This window comes from Amblyomma americanum, chromosome 2, assembly GCF_052857255.1.
Source record: "Amblyomma americanum isolate KBUSLIRL-KWMA chromosome 2, ASM5285725v1, whole genome shotgun sequence".
In the NCBI taxonomy this organism is placed as follows: domain Eukaryota; kingdom Metazoa; phylum Arthropoda; class Arachnida; order Ixodida; family Ixodidae; genus Amblyomma; species Amblyomma americanum.
Window position 1 is genome coordinate 30,233,345 of NC_135498.1, and position 12,052 is coordinate 30,245,396.

The 12,052-nt window shown below is 46.3% G+C and overlaps 1 protein-coding gene across 11 annotated transcripts in view; it reads left to right on the forward strand.

The window, feature by feature from the left end:
- The window catches only part of unc-104 (kinesin family member unc-104), a 182,824-nt gene that overhangs the window by 128,457 nt on the left and 42,315 nt on the right, over positions 1 to 12,052 (forward strand). For 9 of the 11 annotated variants that reach the window (XM_077653706.1, XM_077653709.1, XM_077653711.1 and 6 more), the window contains exons 1-4: positions 5,510 to 5,795; positions 10,535 to 10,697; positions 11,305 to 11,387; positions 11,923 to 12,002. In XM_077653706.1, the coding sequence (XP_077509832.1) occupies positions 10,598 to 10,697; positions 11,305 to 11,387; positions 11,923 to 12,002 (263 nt within the window). In that variant the 5' untranslated portion in view covers positions 5,510 to 5,795; positions 10,535 to 10,597. Of the gene's footprint in view, positions 1 to 5,509; positions 5,796 to 10,534; positions 10,698 to 11,304; positions 11,388 to 11,922; positions 12,003 to 12,052 lie in introns of those variants that run through there. The other 2 variants (XM_077653716.1, XM_077653707.1) reach the window with 1 other exon arrangement.

A 12,052-nucleotide genomic window follows, 5' to 3' on the forward strand; every position in this document is an offset into this window, starting at 1 on the left:
CAGGTGTCCAACGATATATGAGACAGATACTGCGACATTTCCTTTCCCCCCAAAGCTTATTATTATTATTATTATTATTATTATTATTATTATTATTATTATTATTATTATTATTATTATTATTATTATTATTATTATTATTATTATTATTATTTGAAGTTCCTAGTGGTGTGTGGGACACGCGATGGCAGGCCACGGCGTCGTGACGTATCTCCTACTCCGACTGTTATCGTCCCACTAGCCACTAGTGCACACTCAATCGGCAGACAGCTCCTGAATGCGACTTTCAATGTAGCACAAGCTGATGAGGGAGTTTCCTTCACAGCCATTCCTGAAGTACTGCAAATATGGTAAGGCAGTACAACCGGACACTTAACTGTAGAACGTGAAACCACAAAAACAAGAAGGCCATCGCTCAGGCATTTGCACTTCCGCACTGCCCTTCGCTGTTGTACTGCACTCAAAATGCAATAAAGGTTGGGGTAATGGAGATTTTGTTCTCATCGCTGTCCAGAGTAATGCAACGAAAATATATAGGCTCCATTGGACTTTATCCAGTTTCACCCTGTTCATTGTTCGGCCAGCGAGTTTTCGTATTAAGGAAACGTAAATACATTGAAAAAGCTTGGTTCGTAATTGTCCAAATTGAAAAATTGTCCATAATCTCTGGTCTATATTAACGGGGCACTACTGTATGTGCACAAAGCCGACTCGCTCAGCTTTCAGTTTTATTCCTGGCACGGAGAATGACAGCAGTTATAGCGTAGTCGTCGTCAGCGTTTTTGAGTCTTATAGTACACGTAGCTGGTTCGTCGTTCCCATAACCATCTCGGCGCTTCTCGTGCAACGAGAATTAGGTGTCTTCGCTGCGATTGTCTCGAACAAAGTTTGGCTTGTTTTTTTTTTAATGACGTATTCATAGCATTACATCTCACTCGCACTGGGCAAAGAGGCATCCTGAGTGGCTCAGAAGCTGCACTACCCTATGCTAATTTAATTGTAGAAATTACGATACTTTGCTCTAAAAGCCAGCCGTATGTGGTTGAAACCTTTTCGGAGGAAGTAAGCGATTGTATACCTGTCCGCGTTTCGCAGGTCGAGCCTTGTCACTCTTCCTTTAACTTTTCTGGCTTGCAGTAGTTTCTCTATTCGCCAGCAGGCGACGTCATGATCCGCAGACGTATAAGTCTGGATCCAATTAGCGTTTCCAAATGGGTGATCGGCGGGAAGTTTCGCTGCTGGGGCACAATGAAAGAAAAATCTGATGCCGCAACCCCAGCCGACGGGGCCACCGCCTCCAACGGCCGAGAAAGTGTTGCCATCCTCTGCTACTAGCCTGCGTTGGCTACAAGGGGCGGCGCACTCTCGTGAATAATTGCTTTTGGTCCCTAGTCTTGTTCTTTTTCGAGGCATATACATCCCGTCGCCAGCATCCCGCGCTGCACGGTCGCGGTGTCAATGCCCGCAGTTAGACGCGGTCGTTGCGCGACGTTAAGCGGCTCCTGTAAAGCGTGCTTTGCCTGGCGGTGACTGGCAGTGTGGGAGAAGCAGCTTTGGCGGAGCCCTGACGACGCGTGTCGCAACTAAGACGCCCCTCGGCCCCTGCCTCTGAGCTAGTGTCGACGGCACCGGCCCTCTCTTAACCGCCCCTCCCCCCTCTCTTATTTTTCCTTGCTTCTGTGCGCCTCTATTTATTTTTGTTTTTATGCGGGAAGAGCTGTGACGCGAGAACCAGTTACGTGGTAGGGCCTACTGGTACCCTTTGAGCGTTTAGCGGGGACACGTTTCATTTGCGCTTTTAGTATTGTACCGGGACTCGCACCATTGCCAGATGGGCGTTACTTGTACGTGACTCCGAGGCGTTTAATTGTCGAGCTCCGTTGAGCAACGTGCTACTGGACGCTGTTGCAGAACCTCGCATTAAGATTCGTTTCAGCGCACCTTTCGATCATATTCTTTCCCCCTGTTTCCCACGAAAAGTGTGTTACGCAAGTGTTACGTCGGAAGAGCGTTCCGCGTGTCGGTTAAGGGCACCAAGAATAAATAAATTCGGCAGTGCGTGGTTTTTTGGTCGAAAGAATGGATTAGTATGGTTTTGTGACCTTATACGCACATTTCTGCGGTGATAACGACTGAGAGTTGAAGGAAAGAAAAATAATAAACCAGCGATAGGCGACGACCCGTTACTAACGAGTTCCCAAACCGCTGGAGGGAAAGCGAAAACGCAAGGAGTGTTGCAGGGGAAGATGATAGGCAGAGCGCGAAAGTGCTCGAGGACGCCATGTTAATGGCATGCCGGAGGGGAAACAAGCTGCGGAGATGAGGGAGTTTTAGTGAATCGCTGTTCAGCGCGAGCCTCGCGGCAGGAGATCTACGAAAGTGGGGCGCTGGGAACGGCTGGCCCAGTTCTGGCCTGATCGCGCCGCCTTGGTTTATTCCTCATAGCCCAGAATTCTCTGCGTTCCTGTTTTTTTTTGTATTTATTGCCATCTCCCGGTGTACACTCCATCTTGGCGGCACCGAAGCCCTTTCTACTCTCGATATGTTCTTGTTTTTTGGTCTTTCATGCTGTACGTTTGCGTCCGCAACAAGCGTGCAAGCCTTGGGCACTGTGCCTTTATGGCCGGAAGGCGCCGATATCGCACCATCCGTAAATAACGGCAGAACGGTTCATTCTACATCGGAAGTAGGGTGGAAGGGCAGAAAAAGTGGGTCGTTCGCTTTTGAATTTTTTTTATTAGTTTAATGGATGTGGGACTTTAGATTGACGGGACGAAGCGGGCTGAACGGTGTGTGTGTGAGTTTGTGTGTCTCTAAACATGACTGTTCCACGGACGCTTGAGCAGGGGCTGTGTTGTCTCGTTGGCTATCGGCATGCCGGTTCGATGTCGCCTTTCTGGGCTTCTCTGCGTGCTGCTGTGTTCGATATACTGCATTTTTGTGAAGTGCTCATGCTTTGTCGTAACTTATAATTTACCGCTATTTGGGGATAAGAAGCACCGCAGAATTGGGCGTTAAAATTCTCCTTTCCGTGTGTGAGAGATTGGCTGACCTGACAGGTGCATAGGCAGTATTTATTTTTTTTATCCTTCATGAACGAAAGAGCGAGATGTTTAATTACTCATGTGACGGTCTAGCGAGCGAGACAAGTGAGTGCGTCCGTGACTCCCTAGCCGCAGGTAACGTAAGCCTCGAGTCGCTGCAAGCGTTCACTTCTTCCATGGAACGGTACGCTCCTTCGAATAAGTTTTGGGTTGAGTTCCCCTCCTTGCGGCAAAGTCACTCTGACGCGTGTAAACTAAAAGCCGGCTTACCGCTTCGTGCTTCGAGCATCTTGAAGCTCACCGAGAGCGGGAGCTTATTAACTCTTCGTAGCTGCCGCGCCCGCGAGGCATGCTGAGTCTAATGAGTTCGCACCTTTTAAACGCGAGGCCTACGGTAGTAAGTTCGGTGGGCTAGAGGTGTTCCGGCGACGTTGCTTGATCCACATGGTGTCCGGACGCTACGTGCCGCTATCTACCACATGGCGTATGCTCAAGGCAGCGCAAAGCGGGGACTCGCATGCATGTGCTTGATCTTTTTGACGTTTACACGTGAGCTCTTTTTCTGCGGCCTCTACTTTGCGTGTTTGTGTCTTAACCCGCAGTTCCTTCGGCTTCGCGTCGTCCTCGGTGCACGTCAGTGTGCACTCCAGCGTAGGAAGTCTGAGAGCAGCCTATAATAAGGCACTTCGTCTCCGACCTTTAACTTGGCCTCATTAGTTTCATTTGGCGATCCCCCTCTCACCACAAACTGTGTGACGCAACGGGGGCAGCATCTCCTTTTTCTCCCGAGTGCCTGTTTATCCCCGTAAACAGATAACCCCCCCCCCCCCCCTCCTCACCTCTTGTAACACAATCGGTTGGTTAATCCCTACTCGTCCCCTGTGCTCTATCTCCCAAGTGTTCTGTCTCTTCCTCCAGGTATAGTAACGCACTCACACTCGGGCAGAAGGAATCCGGCTTGCTTGGAGACACACGAGCGAGCAAGGCGCGCCCTTATTTAATATGTATGTCCGCTGCGGCGTAGCATCTCCTCTTCGCCGCTCTATCCGAATCAAGGCGGGCATTACCAGCCGCCGAACACCGCCCGCGACGTTTATTGATCCGTCTGCGCCAATCTCATTGGACGCTCGTTCTCCGTCTTCCGCTCGCCGACGTCTTCCGGTGACGTCAGGCTGCGGATGGCGTCACGGCTCGCTCTCCCTTCTCCCGACGCCGTTTGGGTGTTTTTTGTTTCCCCCATTGTGCCGCCGCCGCGCCACCCCGTGCTCGCGTGTGCAAGCGCCCCGTTGCTTTTCCGCTATGTGAGCAGCCTTCCATGGAGTGGACGGCTTGCCATACTATCGACATTCAGCTGAACGCTGAACGACAAGCGCCCGTTTGATGTTCGCTTTCTAGGTAACTTTAAGATTCGAAGGTAATTGTTATTGACTTATCTATGCCCTTTTGTCAACTATCTTTCGAGGGCAGCGTTTGGTGGTGTAAGGGGAAAAAATCCAGCGTGCAGAGTGCCACTGAGATATGCCAGCCTTTTGCAAACAGGAAGTATGTAACGTGGTGCCTTTCTAGCCTTATTTTTCGCTGTCTGAGTCGAAACTGAGTCTAAATTGAGCTATACTCAGAGCATATGCAGCAGCGTCATTGTGTCGCTAGGTGGCGTACCTGTCCACGCGGTCGACTAAAGTTTCTTCGTCTTAATCGACTTCCTTTGTCCGTAATTTAAATGCTTTGAGAATAAACCTATTGTGGCAGCGAACTGGTCTAAAGTATTTCCATCGCACCTGACCGAGCAGATAGTTTCGAGAGGGAAAGCGCTGCATAATGTAACAGGTGTCCGCTGCCTGAACCTTGCGGTTGTTTTCGGTTCGCGGAGTCGCTTTCGAGATTTCTCGTATGTTTTAAAATAATATTTACACATTTTAGCCTTTCAGAACGCTTGATTTCACCGTTTGACAGCTCACTAATTCCCCAACGCCGGTACATATGCAGGTGTTTCACCTTACGGCGTAACATATTGGCTGACCAATTACGTCACAGCTTTAGCCTAGGCCTTTCTTGTACCTTTCTTAACTGTTTACAGGGCAGACAGTTAATACAGAACAGATTACCCTACTCTTTATGCTAGGGCAGAATGGCTTATGAGACTGAAAATGAAGGAAACACCTCAGCGAAACCGCACATGCTGGTGCGGCGAACTCTTTCGGAATCGTGGTACAGCCACTCCGTTCGGACCCCTCGCGCGCTTATGAAACGCTCTCTCTTCTCCCGGTTCCCGACTCTCCTCTGCACTGCGTCGCTTAGGGAAAGGCGAGGGGAACGTGAAAGGGGACGACGGTTAGGGAAATGCGTTGCTCTTGTCTCCCTCTTTTGGGGAAAAGGGGAACCATCGCTTCCCTTTTTCGGGGAGGAGGAGGCTAGGGAAGAGGGAGAGGTCGCCAGACATATTGGGGATCGCCGAGCCGGCCGCTGTTGACTCCCGGGCCGCCATCTGTGGCCGAGGCTCCGATCCTCGTCGTGGGCACGCACTCGCCTTTTTTTTTTTCGCTCCCCGCCTGAAAGGATGATTCGGATTTGACCCTCTTCTCTGCGCTGCCGCTGCACCGCCGGCGGTCGTCCCCACACACGCCCGTCGAGTTCCGATCATCCAGCACGTTCACGCGCCCCGAAAGGATGCCCTCGTTGCTGCCACGATGTCGTCTTCCACTGTGATCCGCTCTAGCGGTCGTCCCTGACACCGCCGTCGCTCCGACGCAGGTCTGTGCCAATTTTTCGTGACCGTCAGACTTCTCCTTGCACCTGTGCGGAATTTTTTTTCTTCCCACGCCGGCCGACCAGTTTCCGGAACTGAATTTCTCTCCTGTCTCCTGCTTAAGAGGCATTTCACTAATTTAGGGAGCCAAGAGCTGGAAACTGTGAGCCGTATACGTCAGGCGCCGTCTGTTAGAACGATCGCAGACGCGTCGCTGCGGGTTTTAGGCTTAGCGGCGGCAGCGTTTTTTTTTTCCCGATCTTCTCCTTTCATGCCTCGAACCTATAAGCTCGTAGTAGAGGGGTGGGCACGGGAGAAAAAAAAAAAAAACAACGGTTCTCGTCAAACGGAGTCGTTCGATATTTTCTGAGTCGTACGGTCGTCCTCATTGTCTTTGAATACACGGCTGTTATGCATACGCTTCGGGCAGCCTTCTGGATGCCCGTAATTAGTCTAATTGATATGTGTGCGCAGGGGGCAGGGCGGTGAATCATTTTTTCACGATGTGTGGCTCGTGTATATGTCCGTGATCGCAGCAGCTGGTTGGGGACGTAATAACTTCGTTGTTTCTGTACTCTGGCGTCTGCAGTTTTACGCCGAGCTAGGTCACTCGCGGATCGACCCTCTGTCGCACCTTCCTGCCTGTCCTCGAGCGTACGAGCATTACAGGCGTGGTAAGACTCCTAAGAGTCGAAATTCGTGCACAAGGTACACTGCTGCTCGAAACCCACAGCGCGTGATACGAGACATATGGGTTGCCTGCCAGCAGTCCGCAGTAAAGAGCACGAAGTCGTCTTCGCTTCCGAAATTGTTCTTCGTTATGCCATCCGTTCTGATATTTCGCGACCGACCTTGCTTGCGCAAATCGCGTCGCTGCAATCCGACTGTTACGTATGAGCGTGGGTGAACTGAAGCCGGTTTGATGCGGACAGCTGCGTTTCATTTGCCGCGTAACGTTGCCTTTGTCCCGTGTTTTATATAAGCGGACCCTATTCCCTTGCTCCGCACTGTGCTGGCCTTGAATTCCCGGTTGGTTCCGACTTGTTAATTACGCGAGCGTTCTTCCATTTCGCCTCCCTTCTAGACGAGGTATCACTTTTTTTCAGAAGCCTACATCGTGCGGGTTTTCGAGCCGTATTGAAGCTCTTTCGGATACTTGTTTATATCGGCATCCCGCCAGCCCACGCGGCCCTGTTTGCTTGTGTTTAGTTTCAAAGATGGCGGCCTTCACTGCGGCGCTCACAACCTATGCAGAAAAAATGGCTTCTCAGGGGGCGCATAACGGTTCGCGCCGCATGACTCATTCGGTGCCGGGATACGAGTTGGATTGCGAAATGGGCCTTAGAGTCTTGTTTTGAGAAGAGATTCGTTGTCTGTCAAAACCTGTGATGCAGACGGAGTGGCAGACGATGGTTTAGGCTTAAAAGATAGCCGCATTTTCTGCAGCATGCACACATCGGGGACTTTGGGTATTCGTTCCATACGGTGATAGTGCTTACTTTTTCCTTTTTCTCCTAGCTTTCTTCGTCTTTTTCACGAAAAGATCGTTTTCGTGCTGTTAGCTATTGCAAATATCGATGTTTTTTTGGGCGTGTTCATAATTGGCCGGATTTCCAAATGTCATGTCAAGGCCACAAAAACTGACTTTTGTGTGACAGCTGGCGAACGCATATTGGCTCTTATGCCTTGTCTGCATGTTCATACGAGGCTAAACAGAAGATAATGGTCTCTGTTTTCGACACCGCCCTTGATGAGTGCACAGGCAGGTGTGTGACTCATTATATTGACCACAGCTGCCCAGACCAGCGTACTCGCTGCAGTTTTTCTGAGTTCGCCGCTGTTGTAAATATTTGCTTAACATTAAAATCACCAAATAGAATTTCTTTCTGCATGGACCTCCATGCCACTGCATAAATCCTTTCGAACAACATATGTGCAGATAATGCCTAGAGAGACTTCTTTGTGGGAGATAGCTGCTATGCAGCACAGTGGTTCTATTCAAGTTGATGTTTTGACTAGCATGAGACTTTTTAAGCTCTAAAAAAATAAGTATAGTCGTTGACATTAAGAACTTAAAAGTTGGCGCTTGGGCGAGAGCATAGATCAGCAATTATGCGTCTTCGAGTTGCAATAGCAACAGTGAGCAGAGAAAAATTTATTATATTGCACGTGTTTTATATCGAATGCTATCAGCTATATGATTGTGCCATATGTGTATGCTAGCCATGCCATGAAACTTTTGACAATAATACATGTTCACTGCAGCCAACAGTAACATGTGGATTAATAACAGAATGAGGGCATTGAGCAACCTCCAAGGTGCTACTCTTTCTGGCTTCTTATTTCCAGTGGATATGAAATGGGTGGTGCTGTTGCGATGGTATTGAATGACGACAGCAGTATGCGCTGTTCAAAATTCATGCTTAGCTCTCAGTGTAGATGGAATATTAGAACCACTGCTTTAATTTGGCTCATCATTTGTTGGTCTTGGCAGAGGACTTACTTAAGAAAGTATGCTGGTTTAGACAATTACTCAATGCTTTGTTCTTATGAAACTTTCAGGTGAAGGATTTTTGACAAGTACAAAATGTCATTTTACTGTTATTCTACTTTTTCCTGTTTTACTTTGGTGGTTTCCCTAGTTACCTTATATTTATTAGCTTGTCAAGACAATTTAGAGAGTGGCAAAAAGTAATATAGAAGCGGCATTTAACTTTGACAGAATAAAAAAAGGCAACACTTTAAGTAATTTTGTTTGCAACAATATATTGGTCATACCTGGTGACTTGCTGAATGAACCACACCTGTCACGGAGTTCGTTGCACAAGAAAATGAAGCCCTTCACTCATTGTGGCCAATATTAAAATCATTTATTTCGTGGCACATTGTGTTGAGACTATTTTTTTCTGAAAATTCACAAGGCTGCAAGGCCTAAATGTTCCTCATGCAGTTTTGCTTATAATGTTCTAGATATGCAGTGGGTGATTTATATGGGGTATGTGGAATGGTTTTTCTTAATGAATAATATGTTGCTAAAATCTTTCTTTAGTGGCTCACAACTGCTTGAAAAGGTGAACGTCTCAGGTGTGTAGTGTTGAACAGTAGGACAGGGATTCCTATATAGTCAGTGATTTTATACTCCACTCCAAAAATGATTGCAAACCTCATTTGTTGACATCTGCTGGCTAATTTTTCTGGCGAAATATTTGCAATGAGTGAGTGAATAAACCTTATTCATATAAATATCCTTTGTCTAGCTCAAGTAGATATGTAGAGCTGCTTTATTAGGCTAGACAATGGTGGTGTAAAAAGATGTGCCAACTTATTATAAATATGGTTTGGACATTTCGGTTTAAACTGGAAAACGCCGGTATAAGTGTGCCGAATTCATTTTTTTAATTTTAACTGAAAAAGTTCAGTATTTTTGGCATGCATGCCACAACTAACTGGCTATCACCGTTATTGGCAGTATCAGTTAAAATGAGTCAAAGCAGAAAATTAAAAAGTGCTGGAACCAGGAATGCAGTGGGACAAAGATATCTTCGGAAATCAGTAACATCATTATGAAATATGAGGTATTCTTCCATGAACTCAGACACGCCATTACAAATCGGAAGGCTCCACCGCCTAGCTAAGCGCTGTCGGCTAGCATAGCGCCAGCTGCAGAAACTTATCCCTGGCTAAGGGCCATTGCTAGGTTAAGTGATTTTTCTGTTGCATGTAAGGACACTGGCAACTTTTGGAACTGTAACAAGCAACTGTCAACGCAAAACCATGTATAAGCGGCACAGAGCCAGAACCTGACATATAAATGTCAGGTTCTGGCTTCTTCGATAGTTAAACAGCAGTTGTCACTGCCTGAGCATGTGGACCATATGGTGCATGGTCCTCTCATTTAGTGCAGGGTGCGACCAGAATACGATAGCTAAGTTTTAAGAACTAAACTTCTACGCACAGTTTTGCTTTACGGCCATTTTATTTAACTTCAGCATTTTTACTTTTTGTTACAACTGTACAACTTCCTTCTGCAGAGACAGCTCTTAATCATTTATGTGGCAAATATTGCTACATGAGCTGCTGGTTTAAAAAAAAAACAAGATAAACTCTGCATCACTCTTGACTGCACAGGGGCATCATATGTTTCACTGGAAAAAAAAAAAACAGGAAAATTTGTACATACAAAATTATATTCACCTAATTTCTGAAAAGAACACCGAATAGAGTCACTCTAACTTTCAGAGGTGAAAACTAAAGTCCAGCCCCTAAATATTAACCAGCCACTTGCTGTGATGCTAATGCATCATACGAGATAGTTCTTTGTCTTGAAACCAATTTGTGCTTGAGAAGCAGATTGCACCTTCAAAGCAAGGCTTTTTTCTTCACACAACAATTACATGTCTGAGCAGTGACTAAAGCCACAGGTCTGTCTTTTACTGCTGTACAGGTCGCTGCGGCATAAGGAACAGTCAGTTGGCACACAAGAATGAATTTGACTTTTATTTTTGCAGTGAAATTGAAAATGTCTCGCAGGCATTATTCATCCAGAAGAAAACTATTCAGAAGAAAATGTGCTTCTCACTCATACTTAAAGAGTGTAGCCATTGGTTGGTTGCTCACAACATGTTCCCTTTCATATTGGACTGACTTGTGCATACTGCACTATATACACTTTATTTGTGGAAAATTTTTCATTAAGCTATTTAGTAGTGTAACATTGTCTTTGTTCCTCACTTTGTGTTCGCAGGCAGAGCTCCTAGGTCCCGGTTCTCCACCTCCTCAGTCTTGCTGCCCTTGAGAGGAGGTGGCCATGTCGTCTGTGAAGGTAGCAGTGAGGGTGCGGCCCTTCAACAACCGCGAGACGAGCAGAGACTGCAAATGCGTCATATCCATGACTGGGAACACAACAGGTACGCTGCTGTTAGTGCTAAGCAGTCGTATGATCATTGAGAGTGGTTTGGGGGGTAGTCAGTCTATAGTTTGGGGTCCCCTTACACTTGCCTCACACTGCCTGGTCCAGGTGATCAGTACAAAAATATCAGGCCATATTCAGTCAAAACCAGTGCCAGGCTAATTTTTTCTAGTTTTAAAGACCACAATTAGCTTACTGTTTTAGGTCCTGTGCAACAGTGTTATCTTAGCAAGGGCCTGCGAAGAACACAAAGACAGGCTTAACGATGAATGACTGACCTGCTCAACAATGTACACTGTTGTACAGGGTTTTTTATGCTGCTTTAGGTATTGGCATAAAATTATAGTACATTATTAATATCTAAACTGAAGCAGCTGTAATTCTGTTGTTACAGTACCATCTTCCAGAGAATGCTTTGACAACTTGATTGGTTTAGTGCTCGTAACACTCCATTTGTGTTGACTTAATTATAGTTATTTACATCGCAGTGGTCAGTGAGCTAGCATCGTTTATTGGTGTGCTGCCATATGGAAGCTGCTGCATGTGAAAAGATGGTTTTAACTTATCTGTCATTATGTGTAATTATGTGTGCTTATGTCTTGCAGTAATCACAAACCCCAAGGCACCACCTAATTGCAAAGAGGCCGCAAAAAGCTTCAACTATGACTATTCGTATTGGTCCCACGATGTGAGTATGCTAGCTGCTTTTCTCTGCACAATGCGCCCTATTCTGCTGAACCATATATACTGGCAAATGCAACCAAAAGTGTGCAGAATTTCATTTACTTGAGCCTATGTTATGTAAACTAAAATATAAAAATATTAAAGCTTGCACCAAGCTTACAAATGCAACGTAAGCCCATGCAGCTTCATTCTGCCTGTGCTTGCTTAAGCTTCTCATAGCCAGATAAATATTTTGGTAAAACCACACAGCCACATGGGAAATTCAGTGTGACTGTGTAAGCATTATTTTGCACTGTCAATTACCTCTTCTACTTCTTCTTGCACTTGCAGTGCATAGCGCTAATTCAGACATCATTTATTCTTTATAAAATATATTGCTGAAGATTCTGAAAAAAGATGAAATGATGCACCTGCGTGACAGTATACCTCACAGCACAGCACAGCATGTATGCTTGGCAGTTGCATGGTTTGTGCAAGAAATTAAATCTTTCTTTTTTTCCTTTCTGATGTGGGTTTTTTTTCTTGCTTTCATTTTTCAGCCCACGGACATTCACTTCGCTTCCCAGGACCAGGTCTATGATGACATTGGAGAAGAAATGCTCCTGCATGCCTTCGAAGGGTAAGAATATGTCCTGTTAGCTTTAGGGGCACATATGGTGAGCATTCTGT